The 21,018-nt window shown below is 41.8% G+C and overlaps 1 protein-coding gene across 1 annotated transcript in view; it reads left to right on the top strand.

Annotated features, from left to right (window-relative positions):
* LONRF2 (LON peptidase N-terminal domain and ring finger 2) overlaps nucleotides 1-20,536 on the top strand; it is a 43,797-nt gene extending 23,261 nt beyond the window's left edge. The window contains exons 2-12 of the mRNA XM_066621681.1: nucleotides 1,320-1,438; nucleotides 3,104-3,226; nucleotides 4,193-4,354; nucleotides 5,471-5,696; nucleotides 5,974-6,073; nucleotides 7,088-7,202; nucleotides 8,415-8,536; nucleotides 9,192-9,350; nucleotides 10,309-10,471; nucleotides 14,840-14,989; nucleotides 16,683-20,536. Coding sequence (XP_066477778.1) covers nucleotides 1,320-1,438; nucleotides 3,104-3,226; nucleotides 4,193-4,354; nucleotides 5,471-5,696; nucleotides 5,974-6,073; nucleotides 7,088-7,202; nucleotides 8,415-8,536; nucleotides 9,192-9,350; nucleotides 10,309-10,471; nucleotides 14,840-14,989; nucleotides 16,683-16,841 — 1,598 coding nt within the window. The 3' untranslated portion in view covers nucleotides 16,842-20,536. The remainder of the gene's footprint in view (nucleotides 1-1,319; nucleotides 1,439-3,103; nucleotides 3,227-4,192; nucleotides 4,355-5,470; nucleotides 5,697-5,973; nucleotides 6,074-7,087; nucleotides 7,203-8,414; nucleotides 8,537-9,191; nucleotides 9,351-10,308; nucleotides 10,472-14,839; nucleotides 14,990-16,682) is intronic.
* Nucleotides 20,537-21,018: the final 482 nt, after the last annotated feature.

Here is a 21,018-nt window from a genome sequence, read left to right as displayed (position 1 = left end):
TAGCTTCTCTTCCTGTGTGTGATGCAGGTGGAGAGTTCTACAGTTGGTTATAGCTGGAAACCAGTTACTTATTGCATCTGAATCTAGCTAATGCCCCTGCTAAGCTTTCAGATCTTCAGATAAGTCCTTCTCTATATGTCACTCTTTTTTCATGTGTCTAAAAATAAACAACATAGCCTTTTCCTGCCCCAGTTTCCCATCACTATTGTAAGGAAACTAGAGTATGGCCTCAATTGAATGATTTCAGGGAGCCTTAGCCATGAAGCTGAATGTCAAAGTAGTTCTTAAACAAGGAACAATCTTTTGTTGCTTACAGGCACAAAAAACTTACCAGTATAGGAAAAGATTAGATTACGAATATATGACAGTGCCTAATATTTTGATACAATACCTCTTTTAATTGCAAAGGCTCTCAAGATTCTCCAGTAGAAGTCTTTTGCAGTCAACTACTACATGTTGAGAATGAATGAGTGAGAGAGTTTATAATGCACGTTGCACTCTGTAAATCCATAGACAATATAGACAATGTGCTAGTAGGTTTTTTTTTTTTCTTAAAGGTATTTGAGACTTTACTGGTATCTCATTAACAGGGTGTTTGGATGCACAACCAACTGGATCCTGAACTTGAAACTTGTATTGAAATTGATTGGGATTATCTGTTGAGCTTTCTTTCCGCACTTGAAGTTCGGTCCTAGAAATAGAGTGGGCACAGTGCTACAGAATGAATTCTGCAACAGCTTGAACTACAACATAAGTTTCTCTGGTGCCAGTCCTATCTGGATCTGATAAAGTATAAAATCAGTCTGGGACTGTTGACTGGTATGCCTTGTAAATTTAAACTTGGTGTCTATATTGTACAGACTGGTAGCTAATAGGTTACATTTATTTTTAAATTAAGACTGAAATTACACACGGCATGCATCATATCTCTTCCAAATGTTTTATTTTTAAAAAGCCTTGATGGGATGATGAAGTGGCAGCATTCTCATGTTCATTACAACATACCAGTTTCAGACATAAATTATGTTTTTTTAAAGTATAAAAGCTTTTCTGGAAGGTTCAGATGGGTCTAGCACCTGAAAACTTTTGGGGGGGGGCATAGGGTCATACAATATAATTTTGTATTTCAATAGAGATGGGTGCTTGAACCATCAAGCTGATAAAGACAAAAACAAAAAATATAACTTGCAGTAACTGGCTGTGTCTTTAATGTTCCTGTTTACAAAAGCTACATTTATACATTCATGTATGATACCTTGCATATTATTTTTCCTTTTCATTCAGTGGACTTCTAGTAATGTGTACATCTTGTGTTCCAGCTTCCTGTAAATATTCATTAATAGCACAACGGGCAGAGCTTTGTCTGGCTATGAAGAATTATCAACAGGCCCTTTATGACGCAGAGGCACTCTGTCGAAATAAGCCTCATTGGCCTAAGGTAGGGTGTTCGCTACTTACCATAAAAGATGAATTTGGACTGCAGATTAGTGGGTTGGTATGCATGTGAAGGATGCAAGGTATTGGTTCTAATACAATAAAAGGTTAGGGATTTTTATATTTTTAGTATAAAAGTGAAGTATGTAATGGAGCCATTCATTACAGCCAGTGTAAATTATATTAGTTGTCTTTTCATTTAGTTTTTTTGTGCAGTTTTGTTTAGCATAACTATCAGTTAAGTCTATTCTACCAAATATATAAAATGCTTCAGATCTGATCCCAAACCTTAGCCATTCACACTTAATTGTTCACAAAATTACTCCAACTAGGCTATTTCAGATAAAAACACTTAGTGGTAGCGGTGTTTGAAAATTGTGGTATTTCTCAGAGGTAAACCCATTATGTTCAGTAGACTGCAATCCTAGTTTACTCACTGGAAACAAACACCTCTACTTATTGGCACATTTAATGTGCTTATTCATACAATGGATGTGCAAGTAACTATGTTGATTGGGTCAACTTTTATCTAGTAATAAAATGATCAATGCATTCCCTATAGGAGTCAGTGTGGCATGTTCCCCACCCCTTTCATGTGTATGGGAAAATCAGAAGCTTCCATTCTTGGTTTACAAGAAGTTGCAATTTGCATTGTATATTTGGAAAAAAATAGGAAACTGGTTATTTTGTTGCCCAAAAAATGAAATCTTCCACCTTGGGCATGGATGGAGAGGAAACATTCAACTTTGAGGTTCACCATGGCTTGTGCACTTAGTGACAAAGCATGGTTTGTCATAATGTCTGAACTGGGCCTTTGTGAGCCACTTTGACTAAAATAACTTAGATTAAAAATGATATAACAGAAGCTTGCCTACTTAAGATCAGGTTCCAGAGGTCTGAGTTGTTTTAAGTCCAGCATCACTATTATTGGTAGCAAACTTGTTGTGAAAGAGGAAGATACTGTATTTACAATGCACCTTCAGTACAGTATTCTATATTGTTAGTCATACCTTGAAAAGTGGGCTAACAGGGCTTGCTGGGATTGGTTGGAATAAGATGGGAATGGGTGCTAATGCAATCTATGGCCTGGCATCTTAGCATCTTGGAAGTTCTTAAATTGAACATTCTTAGGTAGGGTAGTATCTGTGTTGTTTAATATTTGTATGATTCCCTGCTGTGGATTTTTAATTTTTTAAAGAATTGCAGCCCAATCTCAACTAACTTTCAGGTCCCAATGCAGCCATGCCAAGGGGGTGCATGCTGCATCCTGCAGTTTGGGGCAGAAACCTCCTCAACGTTTATTGCCTTACTTCGAGGCTGCATTGTGGCTGCATCAGCACTGAAAAGTTGATTAGGATTGGGATGTTAGTCTGTAAACAAGCTCACAGTTTAATTTCACTGTGAAAAATTGATTTAGCTGGATGCAACTGTGAATTGAAAGAAAGATTCAATTTCCTGAGAAATGGTGTAACTCACATTCTCTGAAGTTTGACTTCCCTTCATCTGATTCGTCTGATCTTGTGCTACTACAGTTGTAAGTGGAAAGAGTTCATTGATGCACCATTTTTCAGCCAAGATTGGCACCATTATTTATAAAATGATAGGTTATTGTCTCGTAGTCAGTGAGTTGGAAACAGTGATGAAGCGAGTTTTATCTGTGTGTATGCAGGGTCATTCTGTGAAAGCACAAGCTCTCTCTGGATTAGGAAGGATCGAAGAAGCATTGAAGGAGTTTCTTTATTGTGTTGCCTTAAATCCTGAATGGAGCTCAATGAAGACAGAAGCCCAAAAGGTATGCTAATTATATGAAGTTTTGCACCTGATTGGTTGGTTGGACGCCATAGATAAAATAATGAATACTATGACTGTTGTCTTTCTTGGGGTGGGGGGTGGGGGAATCATTGCAGTTTTGATGTAAAAAGCATACATTAAGTGATACCTTAACTATGAGAGAGGTCTCATTTTCACTTGTGAATTAGCTCAGTTATTAACTGTGAGGATCTGATAGGTGATACACACATTGTATTTACACAAGCTGGCAAACTGCAGGACCTCAGCTGTTTGCAGGGCAATTATCAGCTATCTGATTTTCTAATAGCCTCAGGGCTTGAGGCAATTACTTACTTGATCTTTCAGTCACCCTATTTTCACTGAAGGCTCTGTGGAACCTACCAGAAATTGTGTCACAACCCACCAAGCAGGTCCCAATGCACGTTTTGAAAAACGCTGCTCTGTTCTGATATTTTGCCTTTTGGCTAGTCAAACTGCTGACCTCTATTCTAAACTGACATCAGTTATTGTATCAGTTACAACAGTGTTTCTCAAACTGTGGGTCAGGACCCACTAGGTGGGTTGCGAGCCAATTTCAGGTGGGTCCCCATTCATTTCAATATTTTATTTTTAATGTATTATACTTGATTCTACCATTGTATGCAACTCATTTGGGGAAATGCAGATCTGTACTTTTAACAAGCTACTATGTATATTCTTTTAACAAGATAGTAAATGGGACTTACTCCTGGGTAAGTTTGGGTAGGATAGTTAAAAATTTTCCTGCTTGATGATGTCACTTCCCGCCATGACATTACTTCTGGTGGGCCCTGACAGATTCTCATTCTAAAAAGTGGGTCCCGATACTAAATGTGTGAGAACCACTGAGTTACAATATTGTAATTCTGTGTTGGTAGATTACTCCGTCTGTAAACTTATTTATATAGCAACACTTCTAAGCTTCTTTTTGTGTGTTTTCTTTTTATAGATAATGTGTGAGATGTTTTTCCCAGCCTTTGAAGATGTGCATGATAGTCTAACAACACCTTTTTGTAACCGGACCTCTTATACAAGGTTGAAACCTGCATTTCTAAGCAGGTTAAACACACCATCTCCTACTGAAGATGGGTCAACTGCAGAGAGCTCAAAGGTAAGAACTGGAGCATGTATGCTTTTAAATATAAAAGTGGGAAATCCTGATATACCCAGTATATCTGGCTGTTGTATTATGGTGGCCTGAGGCAGAATGTACAGAAATACATGGTTTTTCCAGCTTCATTCTAAATCAGGGATGTCCAAACTTTTTGGCAGGAGGGCCACATCATCTCTCTGACACTGCGTCGGGGTCTGGGGAAAAAGAAATTAATTTACATAAAATTGGATTAAATTTACAAAAATGAATATATTAGAGGTGGAACTTTTATGAATGAAGTCTTGCGATAGCTCAAGGCTTATAAAAGTCCTTGCGTAAAGCAAGGCTGACCTATCCTTTGCTGCCACTGCTGCTTCATAGACGTGAAACAGCAAGCAGTGGAGGGAGCCCTCGGCCTGCAGCTTGCATGAGATGAGAGGTCGAACAGTCAGCCCTTGCTCTCTGAGAGACGTCACATTAGACCAGCATGGGCCACAGCAAGTTTCCAGTGGGCCAGGGGCTCATTGGAGACTGGGGGGCTCCCCACAGGCCAGATTGGGGTCCAAGAAGGCCACAAATGGCCCCTGGGCCAGGGTTTGGGCACTCCTGTTCTAAATCATCCGCAGCTGAATGTACTTCAGATAGCTGAAGTTCTCAAAGCACTGTACATTTTTCAAAGGAAGCTTATTAATAATGGAATGGAGATAAGGGAAAACAAATATTTCAGGTGTGTATTGTTCTCTACATTCTATTCCTTGCTGATGCTCAGTTGACGTGCATGCGGGACAGGGGCATCTGTGTGGTGGTCCCCAGACAGTCTTAACTCCCTTCTGCAGCAGTTTAATGGTGCCCCTTCTCTCCTACCCTCTAAAAAGGCCTATATGCTCCACATCATGAACTTTCCCATTTAGCCTTAGTGGTGAGTGGGAACTGCTGATCGATATGTGGGTGTGATGCTGGTGTTTCTGTCCAACTTTTCAAAATTTGCTTTTATTATTATTGTGTTAGCCACCATGTGATGTTACTGGTAGCAAAGATCTGGTTGCTGTGCTATCATTCCTAAATTGCTACTGAAGACTTCAAAAGTGTTTAATAAAGTATTTGACATATAAGTCCTATTTGTATTTGTTTCAGGAGACCGGCTTGAGGCTAACAAAAACCCCGTCCCAAGAGACTGATGTATTTCTAAATACTGATTCATCTGTTTCCCATCATATACTGGACTTGCATTTTGAAGATAATAAAAAAACACTAGGAACAGTCCTCTCCAGTCTACCTGGTGCAAGCTTAAAACGAAAGTTTTCAAGTGATGCAGGGGATTTACAGAGCTTAGATGTCCCTAGCAAAATTCCTAGGAAAGGTCAGTTTTTGAAAGTGTATTTTCCTATTCTGGTTTCCTTTTAAGTGCAAGGAAATGTACTATATTTGTTTTCAGCACTCTGATCAGTTCAGCAATTTCTGTTCTAAGCAGAAATAAGTATTGTGTAATATATGTTTCGGCATGGGAAGGGCAGGATATAAATTTTTCTAATAATAATAATGGTATATTATTGTATGACTCTTGCTATGTAGCTTATATAACAAGTGGATTTTTAGTATTATAAAAATGTTTTTCTGCCTTTTCTTTCTTTTTTAAGATGGGGATGCTACTTGTGCAAACTTCACTTCTCTTCCCTCAAGAACGATACCTGCAAACCTCGTGGATGCATCTGACTTTGAGTGTTCCCTTTGCATGAGGTATTATTAGCAAGTTGTGAGAGAGTTTAAATGCATGCTGTATTAGTAGTAACCATTTTAATTCGTTTTATAAAAACAGCCTGTAGTGTACCATATCTTCAGCTAATATATTCAAATTTTACATTTCTGTCGTGTTGATATGAAGACTTTATAGGATAGATCAGTGGTTCCCAAACTGGTGGGTCGCAACCCAACAGGAAATGAGAAAAGGACCAGAGATCAGCAGCAGCACCATTGGGACGATCGTGGTGCTACTAGGGAGCGGAAGGCTTTTCCAACTTTCTTCAGGGTCACTGTGGCTCACTGAAGGTCTGGGGAGCCTGCAAGCCCCTCTGCAGCCCTCCCTAAGGCTTCAAAGTCCTGTAAAAAAGGGGGGAAACCACTTCCAGTATCACGCTGAAAACAGGAAGTGGTTTGTTTTTTTTCCTTTGCACAGGACTTTAAAGCCTCAGGGAGGGCTGGGGGTAAGATTGTCCCTATTGTGTTGCTGCCCCCTGCCCCTCCCCCTTCCTTCCCCAACAAATACTTACAAATACTTCCCAAAGTCTGAGTAGGGCTTTGGGAATCACTGGGATAGATTTTGCTATATTAACAACAGCAGCAGCAGCAGCAGCAACAACAACAAACATCTGTTGCAGTTGGGGAGCTGAGACTGAGAGGGTGTATCTTACTTAAGGCCACCTAATGAGATTTCTTGGGAAGCTAGACTCAAAATGGGGCAGTCCTGATTCACAACTTAGTTGCAGCCTTCAACCATTATGAACACCCATTGATATGTGTCATACAAATCCTTCGTAACAAAGGGGTTCTATCACTTGCATGATTTATAAATTAGTTGCCCCTCGGTAAAAATGGGTGGGGATGGCAGCATTCCGTTGTGCACTGAATATGGATATGTCTTCCTATCTTATGTGATTTTTCGCATACATGCATGGAGTCTTTTGGGGCATTGTGCTTTGAATAGAATTATGAAGTAACCAGTTGCTTTTGCAATGCTCACAATGTCTTCTTCAGGTTATTCTATGAGCCTGTCGCTACTCCTTGTGGACATACGTTCTGCCTGAAATGCCTTGAACGTTGCTTGGACCATAATCCATACTGTCCACTTTGCAAAGAAAAGCTGTCCGAAGTAAGTTCCCACCGTTGGCTGCTTTAACAGAAGGCACATGATGGGGTAAAAACCTGCTATTAAAGGGGGTATCCTGTGTGCAGATATGCCGGGTGGCAAAATGCTGAAAAGGATAGGAGTGCAGTACAATGGCTCTCCTTATCCATGGGCTTGGCACCCACGGATTTAACTCAGCACTGTGCTGGAGGACCTCATCTGATCTCTGGAAGTGCCTTTCCAACACATCTGGGAGGTGTTCTGAGGCACGGGGAGGCCAGTGTGTGGTTTCTGTGCACCTGAGAAGACCTCTAATAAGAGAATAAACATGTATAATTTTAGATGTTTCCTCCAGTGCCTTTTTAAGCTCTCTTCCCAACAAAACAAGAGAAAACTGAGGTGATTCAAAATTACTTTGCACCACAATTTCAGTGTTGCAGGCCACAATCCTAACCAGGTCCACTCAGAAGTAAGTCCTATTTTGTTCAGTGGGGCTTACTCTTAGGGAAGTGTGGTTAGGATTGCAGCCACAGTCCCATTCTTCATTTCAGCCCAATTTCAAAAGAAGCAATGAATGCAGAATAGCTAACTAATCCTCTCTGTCACCACTGTGCTATCCCAGATGTCTGTCCTGACTATTTAAAGCTAGAACTAGTCCAGTGCTTCTGTTTCTAGGCAGTGGAAATACTGTGCAGAACTGTCTCAGCCATCTGTTTTTATGCACATTTACTCTACCAGACTTAAACTATGGCTTAACCCACCATGAGCACAATCCTAACCCCTTATGTCAGTACTTTCCAGCACTGGCATAGCTGTGCCAGTGGGACATTAGCTGCATCCTGCAGTTGGGTGTCACTCACGGAGGCCTCCTCAAAGCAAGGGAATGTTTGTTCCCTTACCTCAGAGCTGCATTGCCCTTATGTTAGTGCTGGAAAGCACTGACATAAGGGGTTAGGATTGCGCCCCCTGTCACTTTCACCAGTGGCATAATGCACTGCCCTGGCACAGTCAGTTCTGAGTTCTCCCTAGAGGGGGAGGCACTGGTGGCCCCTCCATAACTAGCGCAGAGTCTGAGGGGCAGTCATGTCCTCCCCTTGGCGTAGCGCCCAGGGCAAGTGCCCCTCAGGCTTCACCCTAGTTACATCTCTGACCTTCGTTACTGGATTTTGCAATCTGGCTATTGACCACTGGCGTAGATCAAAGAAGCCTAACTTCTTGAACTCTTTCATTTTATAGTTTTTGGCAAGCAGAACTTACAAAAAGACCGTCCTTACTGAAGAATTAATAGTTTGTTATTTGCCTGAAGAATTGTCGGAAAGGAAGAAAGTTTATGAAGAAGAAATGAAGGAATTGTCAAAGTAAGTAGCCTTTCTTCAAGGGAGGAAAAGAGATTAAAAATGCATTGGTTAACTCAAGAAAACAATTTCCTTTGTGCATGCAGAGCTGACCTGTCGGACGATTTGTCCAGTTTATTTGTAGTGGAATGGTAAGGTTTGTAAGGAAGAGAGGAGTCCATTTGGGTAATTACCTCAAATGTCAACATTGGAAGGCTTGAATCCAGATATAGACCTTGTTCTCATAGAAACCTGTGAACTAGATGCCTGGACTTTTATCTAATTATAGTGACTCTCAGCTCTGAGAGCAGCTGGAGGCACCCAGAGAGTCTCTTTCAATCCGACTTACCAGCCCCAGTGCTGTTGCTCCTCACCTGCCTGTGCAGCAACACCTCTCTGTTGACTAATAAATCCGGGTGCTGAAAAGCAGGTAAGCAGCAATGGCAGCACTGAGAAGAGGGATAAAACAGGATTCTCCAGGTGCCTGTAGCAGCTGTCAGATCTGGTACTTCCTATAGCCTGCTGGAGACTATGGTACATGTGGGGATTGGTTCATAAACCCTTGTGAGAATAGACTCTCCCAGAAAACCCAGTATAACTGTCTCAGCTGATTGCTATTTGAAGAATGCTAAATTGAATACATATTAAAACTGACTCTTGGTTCCTTTGTGCTTTACAGCTTGAATAAAGATGTTCCCATATTTGTGTGCACCATGGCCTTCCCTACCATCCCTTGCCCTCTTCATGTCTTTGAACCCCGCTATCGGTTAATGATAAGAAGATGCATGGAAACTGGTACCAAGCAGTTTGGCATGTGCTTGGCAGATGAACTGAAAGGGTAAGCAAAAGATTTGGAAGCACCTTGAATTTCTGAATGAGGTTGCATGAATGTATCTAATTTGGCAGTCCTCTAATCCCCTTTGAGAGTGAGAGTGTGTGTTTTTGTGTGTATTGTTATAGTTTTTCCTGCGCATTCTGTTGTGTGTGTGGGGGGGGGGAACTTCCTGCAGGGGAACGCCCTTGTGACCCCCCAAAAACCAAGTTTGGGGGACCCATAAAAAGAAAGTGGGATGGGGCACAAGGGAGGCGCAATGTCCAGAAATTGAGTGGACACATATTGTGGGACCTCTACTCTTGCAAAGTGTCTTCCAGCACAACATCCCACACTATTCCTAAGGTTCCTCAGATTCTCAGAAGAGGGTTTGGGGGAGGGGATGCAAGATGCTGTTAGGGAGAAAAAGAGGATGGGATGCTCCCTTGCAGGAGCCACAGACACACATTTCTTAGGATCCAACTCAAAATCATATAAAAATATGTTTTATATTGTCTTATTGAAAGAGGACTATTCAAGTTCAAACTTCCTTAGCTTTTACAGTGCTGGAGCCTCAGACGCTCCCATGCCATTCACTAGGTTTCTTGTGTCTTTCTGTTGCAAAATACGAATAGATTGATTTAGCAGTAACAGAGGGAGTCTTGAACTTCTCTCATTGATCCCAGGGGTGTGGCACAGTACTTGAGAAAGAATCTGGCTGCCTAGACACAGCCTTAAAGAGAACTCAGGCATTGGTTTGCTGCTTTTCTCCACACTGTTGGGTTAGGCAATATGTTTTCCACATACCTTGAGTCTCACCTCAGGTTGTCTGGTCAAAGTATGCTTACGGTACTTGTAAAAAACATTTTTACAGTTGTTCTAAACATGTTTATGCAGAAGCAAAAATCCTGGAGTTCAGTGGACTCACACCCTAAATATGCTTCCAATTGCAGGTTTAATAGGCTGTTTGTCTCTGTTCCTTCAGGTTTGCAGATTATGGCTGCATGTTAGAAGTCAGGGATGTGAAATTTTTCCCTGATGGGCGCTCAGTTGTGGATACAGTTGGTGTTCGGCGTTTCAGAGTCTTGAGCCATGGCCAACGCGATGGGTATAATACTGCAAACATTGAATATCTAGAAGATAAAAAGGTAACTTTTTGTGTAGTTTTACCTGAGTTGTTTGCTTATTTGTCTTCCAAGATTACTTTAAACGTGCATTCTCTTGCTTCAGTTATGAAATAGACCCGTTTTGGTCCTGTTTGCCTCTTGACATCCCCTTGACTTTTGTGCTTGTGAATTTTTCTCATGGCTTTGCAATGCTTTAAACATCTTCTTTCTCCAGCAACTTAATTTTCTTCCTATTTATTTTTTCCTCATTGCATCAGTAACCCAATATTGGAGCTCTTTGATATGTATTGATCTTGAATCTATGCATGAAACTCAACATCCCTAAGAGTTGGCTCCATATCAAGCTTTACAATGACTAGTAGTGTATTTTATGTTTCAACTTGATGGTTTGGCATTCTCAGTTGCTCCCCCCCCCCCCCATTTGATACATTGTTGTTGAAGAGGAATTGCCTGAGCAAGTATATAGGAGCAGGGACTGATAGAAGCAATGGCATATATGTGCTACGTGGGTATTTAGTGGGCAGAGGATAGGAGTAACATGTAATCTCCTTGTAGGTTATATCGGGCCTCTTAAATGTGTATCGGTGGCAGCTCTCTTTAGGTTGATGTAGCATTAGAAAGCTCTGTCAGATCACATGATCCTCAAGCATGCTTTGGTCATCACCTTTTAATCCTGTTGATTTTGCCACTGGTTTCCTCAGTTGTGCAATGCAGAGCTATTCTTAAGAACTGGAGAAAACAGATCTGCATATGAGAGTAGAATTCTCTTGATGGTTAAAGTAACCAGCTGAGCAGTTGTTTCAAGGGCTAGACAGAAGTTGGAAGATTGCATCTCAGTTGCATGAAGGCTCACTCCATAGTTGGCATCTTGTTCTTGTGCCACACGTAAGAGCAAAAACATTTGTTCAGTCAGTTTAAGTAAACTCGGATTTCACATTGTCCTCTGAGGGCCTTTATTTATAGCCCAATCCTACTGAGGCTACCGCCCCATGATACAGTGGCACCTAAATGGCATCCGTTGTATTCCGCGAGGCCGTGGAGGCAACTGGAGGTCTCCTTGAAGGGAGCATCACTTCCCTTTCCCATGTTAGGCCTAGGCAACCCCTATGAGTCTTATCAATAGCTGGCACAGATTAGAATAGCTGGTGTAGGGCTTTCATGCACTGGAGGGGGGGATAGGATGTGGTGGCAGCCTTTGCTGCCATCCCCACCCTCCTCCTGGGCCTGAACTGCTCCCGGGCCCCTCACCCTACCCAAAATCACTCCCTTGCTGCTACCTGGTGGTTCACTTATCCTGGTCGGTGGGTGGCGCTCCAGTCCACTGCTGGCAGCACTGGCATCTGCGTGGCCTCAATGTGCTTTACAGCATGTTTGCTAGCACAAGTGTGCAGGTTCTGCAGGCAGTAGCCAGCATAGGATTGGGTTCTTATTTGAGATCATAACCACTCTGCAGAAATATTAGTCTCCATCCACTCTTTTACATAAATCGTGGCCATTGTGAGAACACAGGGAGCTGTTTGCCAAGTGGTAACTTGGTGACTCTTGCTGTTCCCCTGCTGTGTTTGTGGAATTCTGATCAAGTACAGAAGTGTGCAAAAAATTTCCTCACCCCTTGGCAGGCTAGTGTCGATGACTGATTTATCAAGCAATCGGCTGAATATGTATGCTATGTTAAGTTACTATCTGGCAAATAATTGTCTTCCTCAGCCCCTTATATGATGTAATTGTATCATTCCATTGTCTTCCTTTGTAACAATATAAGAATATTGTTATGTCTGTTCCTGAGAGTGCCTTGTAATTTTTATCAGACCAGAGGTTACTTTCTGGATGATGATAATGCAAATTAGCAACTTCTTCATATTCTTAGCTGTATTATGGGGGAAGTAAATTCTCTCTTCTATGCACTTGTTAAAGGTCCAGCATCCCTAAAGTTGAAAGTTTGAGCACCCCTGCACTAAGTGATAAGAAAATTGGAAAATACTTGATATTCAAGTGAATGATGTTGGTGCTTCCTCCTAGTCTAAGGTAGAATCCCATTTTAGCGGCCTCTAAGGTAGCATTTTAAATCTCATGTGAATGTCTAGGCCAGAGTTTTCCAAACTTACTATGTTCACGGAGTCCTTAGTATTGAAATAATTAGTTCATGGTATGCCTACAGTGCCCATTGCTGTACATAAAAAAGATTCCTGCTGGATCAGGCCAAAGGCCTATCTAGCCCTGTTTCCTGTATCTCACAGTGGCCCACCAGATGCATCAGGGAGCATAGGCTACAGGGTCTACAGTCTTAGAGACACAGCTGGAACTTCCAGAAAAGTATCCCATGGTGTGAGTTCACTGTGGAGTTCTGGAGTGCTGCAGCATAATTTGGGAGCCACTGGTTTAGGGAAAAGCCCAGGATACATATGACGAGAGGTTTCCTCTTGGGCTGTATAGAGTTTGATTTACTTTATTTTCTTCACTATTTGTTCTTTCCTTCCTTTTTCTAAAAGCATCATGCTTATGAACGACTGTCCCTTTTTAATACAGTGAAATCCTCTTAATTCAGAGACTCCATTGAGAAGATGGCCTTTTATCCTCCTTAAGAATAATGCCTAAATGAAGGCTAGGCTCTTCTGGTAGAATTACAGATCTGGTTGCTATCCAAATCCGTTGCACTATTAGAAACAGTTGTTGGGTTTCAGGATCTACCAGTGGAGATGTATTGAACATTTTTTCTACCCTGTGCTAGCAATTAGGTGTTTTGCTTTGTTTTTAAGAGGACTGTCACAGAAGTGAATTATTCTTTTGGGCCAGTAGTGAGAGACCCGACCTTGGGTGATGATGCTCTTTCTTCAATAATTGAGGAGAGACTACACAGTTTAATCAGACGAGAACAGCATTGTACTAGAATGGACTTAAAATTCACAGATACTAATGCCTGCTGCATGAAGGCCAGTGGGGCCTTTTAGAATTCTGCTTATCTACTGCCATGTCATGTCATGTACTGCAAAGTATATCTAGCCCAATCTTACAGACTAAAAGGAATCAACATGACTTGGGTGAAGTTAATTTGGTCCCTATTTGAATTGGTGCAAATCACTATAATAAGACTTCAGCACAGAACTAAGAAGTAAGGCTTCTTGTTCTAAGGTGGGAATGCCATGTTTGTCTGAATATGTTTCCTGAACTGTTGGTTTGGTTGATACAGTTTAGCACAGGGATGTCAAACTCTTTTCATACAGAGGGCCAAAGTTAGGCTTCATGGTGCCCGCTGAGGGCCCAAAGTCATTAAGCAGGAAGTGACATCTTTAAGCTGATGATGGCCAGAAATAAACACTTTGTTCTCACATAGAAACTCATTAGCTGACAGAAGAGAAAATGTGCAAATCTTGTTCATATTCTCAAGGTATGAGAGAGCCCAATTATCAAGCTGGGGGAGCCTGATTATAATGAGGGCCAGATGAATTTCTTCTAGGGGCTGCATTTAGCTTATAGGCCTTATGTTTGACACCCCTGGTTCAGCAGATCCTGTTGGAGAGATGGTGAGAGGAACCCAACACTGCTCTTAAACACTTTTAACAATAAAATAGTTTGAACTCTTAATTTGAAAAAGGCATGGTGGTTTTGTACACATCTGCATTTTTCACTTTGAAGAAGCATGTTTATAGCATTTGTCATTGCAGATTATGGGTGACATCCTGACTGACACTTCCACTGTTGGGAGCCCCTTCTGCACAAACAGAAGCTTCCTCTGTAAATGAAAGTGCTAATCAGGATGTCACCCACAGTCTTCCAAACCTGTGACAGTGTTTGCTATAAGTTTAGAAGGCAGTATTGTCTGGGGCAGGCCTTCAGAAACTACTGCATACTGACCTGTTCCTTGTCACCCTACATGAAGTCCCTTAGTGCTCAGTGTCCCCTCCACAGCATTTATTTGTAGGAGTTTTCAGTTATACCAAGCCTCAACTCTTGCAGTGGAATTATTTCTGTGAGGGTATGTAAACTTGCAGAATTTGTACTTTTTTGTTTAAAAACCAAAATATTTGTTTAAAACTTTTAAAGTGGCTTAACAGGTATCCACTGAAGCAGCACTTCAGTTTTTCTATACAGGTGGGGCCTCGGTATCTGTGGGGGATCCGTTCTTGGACACCCCATGGATACCTAAAAACACAGATAATGAAATTTGTGGTTTTGGCCCCTTTAAGGGGTGACTGGAGCTGGTGACTGGAGCTCCACGCAAGTCACTTCTGGAGGGCTCAGGTTGGGCCAAGTCTTGCTCACTGCGAGTCTGGGGACCTGTGCTGAGTCAGATCCATGGATACCAAATCTGCAGAGACCCACTTGTATTGCTTTTGTGACATTGCACTTGAGAGGAAACTGATTTTGAATCCATTTTTGTGCATTGGCCAGGTTGAAGGGGCTGATTATGAAGAACTTGTTTGCCTTCATGATTCCGTCTATGATCAAGCTGTAGCCTGGTTCACATCTCTCAAGGACAACATGAAAGCGCAAATTCTTAATCATTTTGGATCCATGCCGGGGAAAGAATCTGAGCCACAGGTAAATATCATGCTGCATGTTTACATTCAAGGAAAGTTCACAGGTCAGGACACATGCACCAAGATTTGTGGGAGGGTGGAGAAGTAGGCATTTTATTATTTTATTTGTATTATTGTGATGTTGCTTAAGAGCCCAGTCCTGGGCTTGGCGCACCGGCTTACTGCTGGTGCACACTGCCACAAATGTGCCGTAAGCCACATTTGCGGGTCATACTGCCAGGCGACCGCCTGTGGTAGCCCAGCGCTGGCCGATGCCGGACTACTGCTGGGTGGGTGCCTGACCTCCACTGCTCAGCAGTTGTGTGGACTGCCAAGCAGTGGAGAAGTGGGGGGAGGCGGGGAGGAGGCGTTCTGGGGAGGGGGGAGGCGAACAGAGGGTGGGAAGGAGCATGTCGGTGAGGTGGGGAGAGGGCTGGGAGAGGCATTCCGGAGGGAGGGAGAGGGGAGGGAGGGAGGCGGGACCACTAGAGCAATGCTCCACTGGATCCAAAGCCTCTGTGTAGGGCTCGCCATCTTACATGGAGGCTTTTGGTTGGCAGTGAATTGAGTAGCCCCATTGTGGGGCTACTGCACTTACCCAGGGGAAGGGGACGCAAGTCCTTTTCTCCCAAGGTGCTGCTAGCAGCTGCCTTGGGCATGTAGGATGTGTCGGCAGCCATTTTTGGCACTGCTGCAGCCACGTGCACTGGCCAGCTTAGGATGGGGTTACCAGTCTCCTAATCAAAACTATATCAAAACAAAATAAGGGCAAAAATTAAAATACACATTTAAAAAATAATGATGAAACAAAGCAGTTTTGATTACCTGCTGAAATGCCTGTAAAATGATGCCTGAGTGATCATCACAAGGGGGGTTGGGAGTGCCAGACCTTGGGCACTACAGCTGAAAAGTCACATCTCATCTCTCAACCAACCAGTGGTCTTTACTATAACCTTAAATGGGTAGGCAGTTTGTATAGCAGAATATGGTCATTTAAGTACCTTGGTCTCATTTGAGTGGACCGTGCCAGCTATGCTGGTTCTAAGATTGTCCATTTTTACACTTCAGAAGAACAGAATACAACCTAGATTGAAGACCTATGCTGGTTCTAAGATTGTCCATTTTTACACTTCAGAAGAACAGAATACAACCTAGATTGAAGACCTAAACAATAGTAGTTGATAGGTCTTTTATCAAACCCCTAAAAAGTGCAGGTTAAATTGATCTGTCATATTGTCTCAACAGACCAAAAGCTCCTGCCCCTGTATTGTCAGGTTTCATTCCAACTTTTTTGAGAGGGGCAAGTGATATAATTCTTTCTGCAGCTGACAGTGATGAAGCAAGTAGCAGACATTTCTGAGGGCCCAACTTTCCCACAGTGATGAAGCTGTACCAATGGGGTGTGCATGGCAACCTGCAGTGGGGAGGGGGCTCCTCAAGGTAAGGGGATTTTGTTCCTTATCTCAGAGCTGTATTGTGGTTGCATCACTGCTGGAAAGTTGGATAGGATTGGGCCCTGAGGAAGCAGAGAGATTTTTCGTTGAACACGTTTCCTATTTTACTTTTATCATAATGCCCAGTTACTATCCTTAGTGAGTGTCTGTTTTAAGTCATTGCATTCTGCCTCAGCAATTTTAGTGTTATCTTTTTGCCTGTTCTTTACATTTTAAGCATGGGTTTCTATATATATTTGGTTGCTTTTCCTTCCCTTGCAGAGTAATCCCAGTGGTCCAGCTTGGTACTGGTGGCTGCTTGCAGTTTTGCCATTAGAAAACAGGGCCCAGTTGGCCATTCTTGCCATGACTTCACTTAAAGATCGTCTCCTTGCCATACGACGTGTATTAATATTTGTGACACGCAGAAGACCCAGATGACACAGCCTTATTTGTGATCGGACACTGCAAACAACTGGTTGCAATGCTGATTTGAAGGACAAGGAAAGAAATTGGAGACTGAGACGCTCTTCCCATTAATAATACTGATCTGCTCATCCAGCTATTCACCATTTGTTGCACTCATTCTACCCAATTGTTAACCAAGTACTCTGTGCCTATCGTCCTGAAGAAATATGAGCCTCTTAGAAGTTGTGTCACAGTTACAACATAACAGACAGTAATTGCAGGCTACAACTTGGAGTTACTATTCGTATCCGGCTGTCTGTTCATCGTGGGGAAGCAACTGAGTTAGAAGCCCTAAAACATTACCAAACACCCCAGCCGAGGTTTTGACTTACGTGTAGCAAGGAAAAGCAAGGAACAGTGGATTAGCAACTGAAAATATGCATTATTAGAATTTTCCTTAAAAGTAACAAGTTGAAGGGAATTTCTCCAAATTATCTTTGTAAAAAGCAAAAGGCAACAGGTGTTGATTGAAAAGGACAAAATTTCATCTGGAGCCTGTTGACAAAATGCTTGACCTGTGAAATAAAATGAATTATCCTGGACAAATTGTTCCCCCTCTTAGGATGTATCCACACGAGTAGCTGGTAAACAGCTCTGTTGCTGATGGAATAAATTGGTCCCTTGTGTTTGTAAATTGCATGCTGTATGTAATACAAAGAATGTCTCAAACTCAGCCTAGGAAGGTGGGTTCCTCGCCCCTTCAAACATATTAGAAGAACCTCAGACACAGCTGCATTACAAAACAGAAAAAAAAAAATCTGTGGACAATCCTCAGTGGTTGTGATTTGGAAGAATCCCCTAAACATGAGGATTCTATAGCCTCCCATGGCAGACGGAATTATCTGTGTACATGAGATGCTTTTCTTCCACTGCAACATTTAGGCATGTCTGGCTCCACTGTTGGATTGTGGTCAGTTTGTTAAACCTTCATGTATGCCCTGTTCATTTCAAGCTATTTTGTGGTTAGCTCACAAAAGGCTGTTAAGAAATAGAATTGCCACTTCCTTCATGTTAGTTCATTCATTAAATGAAAGCTAGACAGGTAAGATTCCATTTCCACGTGTACCCACAACTGCCATGCCAGCTTAATCTGTTTATACTGGAACAATATTTATTAGCACATTTTTAACCAAAACTTTAATATTCCTCTTTATGTACCGACCACTGTCTGTGCTTAGAGTTCTTGTCCTTGATGACAACATGAGACGAGCCACAAACTGAACCCTGTAAAGGCAAATCTCAATGCAAGCTTAAACCAGGTGTTACCTTCAATTTGTTGGTTGGGTTTGTTAATATATACGTATTTTGATGTCTTAGTATCTATAGTTGATAACAAACTTCTTAAAAATGGTCCGTCAACCCATTGGAAAGGAACTTAGCATAAATATAAAATAGTGGAATGGTTTTGTTAATGTTAAACTGCTGAGATTGTCAAATTGTAGAAGTCGTGTTAATGGGAGTAAGAATGAAGCAGCTTCAAATATCAGCATGTTCTGTAAACTGAAAGACTCTGGGGAGCTATTCAGGCACAACACCAAGCCGTGGTTTGGCAAAATATCTGAATGGCCCTACTGGTTCATGTGCAAAGAATCTGGCAAAGTGAAAATAGTGGCAATACCAAAATATTTTAAAAGTGCCTCCTTTTTAAATTAGAAAAAGTACCTTCTATTTAGTAAACAAAGGTGTAAACCCTTGCACATGAATTCAAGAAGAAATATTATCTAAACAACATTCGTTGGCCGCATTCTTGAGTATTGTAATTGTAGTCTGATGATTGGCTAAGATATCTAGTCAGAAGTTGCCAGTAGAGGTTTCCTTGGAACTGATCACATGCCCTGAATGTACTGTAGCTGCCTCTACCTTGATTCGCCTTTTGTAGTTAAGTAATGACCTGTGACTACTCTTTTAATTGTAAACTGCATAACTTGCAACCAATGATTTAATGTCTCTACCATAGCCTTCCTGCAAGTTCTGCTACTGTTGCCAGAGTTTGTAGATAATACATATATTTTCTTGAAGTATTTTTAGAGAGCTGACATTAAAGTGAGAGAGAGTGGGATCTTAGGGTATTTCCCCTTCTATCCATTCCCTTGGTGCTATCGTACTTTTCCCACCACAACTGTCTTCCTGTTAATTCATTGGACTCCAAAAGCTTCCAGGATTATCTAGTAAGAGATTGTTCAAAATGTGCCCTCCTTAATTTTTCCGCACAGAACTTGAACCATTTTCTTGATTTAGTCACAATAAGTTTGTGCTTGCTTAGTATTTCTCTTGAAGATTTCGGTTGTACCTCTTGTAGTTTTTCTTTCCTGCCCGCCTTCTTTTCTTACGTAAATGGTTAAAATTTACAGAAAACTTATGTAATAGAGTAATTGAGCATAAATAAGAAACTGTTTTATTCTGCCAACTTACCATCTCAACACTTGCCATTGTTAGATTCTGTTTTCTGCAACATCCTGGGTATTTCTTCCTTCTAGTCTCTTTTTGATTGGAGGTCTTTCTGGCAGTCTTCAGCATGTTGTCCTTAACCCATAAAGGGAAAGCCATCTACTCTTTAACAAAGTTGAATCCAACTGTGCAAGTGGAAAGGCACTTCTACTCATGCAAGGTGCCCTATTCTATGCTGTTTGGGAGGATCCCCTGATCCCCAGGCAGATTTTTGGGAGGCTCTGAGTTTCTATGGGAAGGAGAAGGTGCTATTGTGTGAGTAGGGTTCAGCTCGCACTGCTTTGGATACAACCCATAACCTGTTCAGTGAGCAGATACATTAACTAAAGTATATGATAGAAGCCAGAGTTTTAAACCCCCCCCCCTTTTTCTTTTATCTTAGGTTGATTTGGTTCGGCAGCTCTGGTTAGGGTATCTGTAACACAAAAAGCCTTCCAGAAAGATTTTAAAGACATATACCACGGGGTATAGCAGGGAGGAGAAGCCATTCCATCCTCCTCTTATTTATTTTGAAAATAAGTGTTAAAAGCAAACCTATTTTCCATCACCAGGTAACAGATCCTGTAGTGAAATTCAGTCATGTTGGAATTTGTACCAGTTTGCTACTGTGGCCTTTTTTATCTACTACGTTTCAATGTCCTTTCTTTTCAGTTGCGGAGGTGGCTTTAGGACTCCAGTGAACTGATAATCAGCAGATTTCTGCTTCTCTTTTGGCTTGTGCTGCAGTTAACTTTCAAAGAGAATAAAAGCAAAAGTGTGGAGAAAGCTGTATGCTTTAGGGTGCAATCCTAATCCCTTAGGTCAGTGCTTTCCAGCACTGGCATAGCGGTGCCAATGGGACATGTGCTGCATCCTGCAGTTGGGTGTCACTCATGGAGGCCTCCTCAAAGCAAGGGAATGTTTGTTCCCTTTCCTCAAAGCTGCCCTTATGTCAGTGCTGGAAAGCACTAAGCAGTTAGGATTGCGCCCTTAGTCATACAGTGGCTTGGTAATTGAAGGACTGGTGCCTGGTAGCGCCTTAATTTTGCAGCTCTTGAATGATTGTATCAACAAAGCAACGCAAAATCAAATCTGGGGCTTGTGACCAGGTGTGTGTGTTGAGTACATTTTATGTAGATAAAACTTGAAATAAAATCCTTACCCCTTTTGAAAGTAGTTGAAGAAGAGTGTGAGCATGAGCGTGTGTGCATAGCATGTGCATGCATACGCGCATGTGTGTATGTGTACATATGTATAAATATAAATTATTAATCTGCGCCTTTTTGTACTTGGTAAAAACAAAAGACAGGTATGTGTTACAACCATGTTTGGCATTTCTTGTTGCGTAAAACAAAGCCAAACCTTTTTTTAAAAAAAAATATTGCTGCAATGTTCATTTCATGTATATTTGAAATATTCATGGGAAAATGTATTTATGTGATATTTGGAATAAATAAATTCAGTTTACGAGTGTTGTTTGTACTTTTATTAGCCCTGAATTTCATGCAACACTGGATGCAGAAGTCCAAACATTTTCATTACATGCATTCGGCAAACCCACTGACGCCCATTCTGTGGGCCGTGGTGCTGGCACTGTGCCCAGCCGCCAACCTGGACTGTTGCAAAAGTGCCATAAGACACTTTTGTGCTGGCATTAACAACATGCTGTTGGCACTGGGCTTCAGCCCCCGAAGACGGAAACCAAGCCAGCAGTGAGTATGGC

This window comes from Tiliqua scincoides, chromosome 3 (assembly GCF_035046505.1).
Source record: "Tiliqua scincoides isolate rTilSci1 chromosome 3, rTilSci1.hap2, whole genome shotgun sequence".
In the NCBI taxonomy this organism is placed as follows: domain Eukaryota; kingdom Metazoa; phylum Chordata; class Lepidosauria; order Squamata; family Scincidae; genus Tiliqua; species Tiliqua scincoides.
Note: the sequence above shows the minus strand (reverse complement) of the source record. Positions and strands in the feature narration are given on the sequence as shown.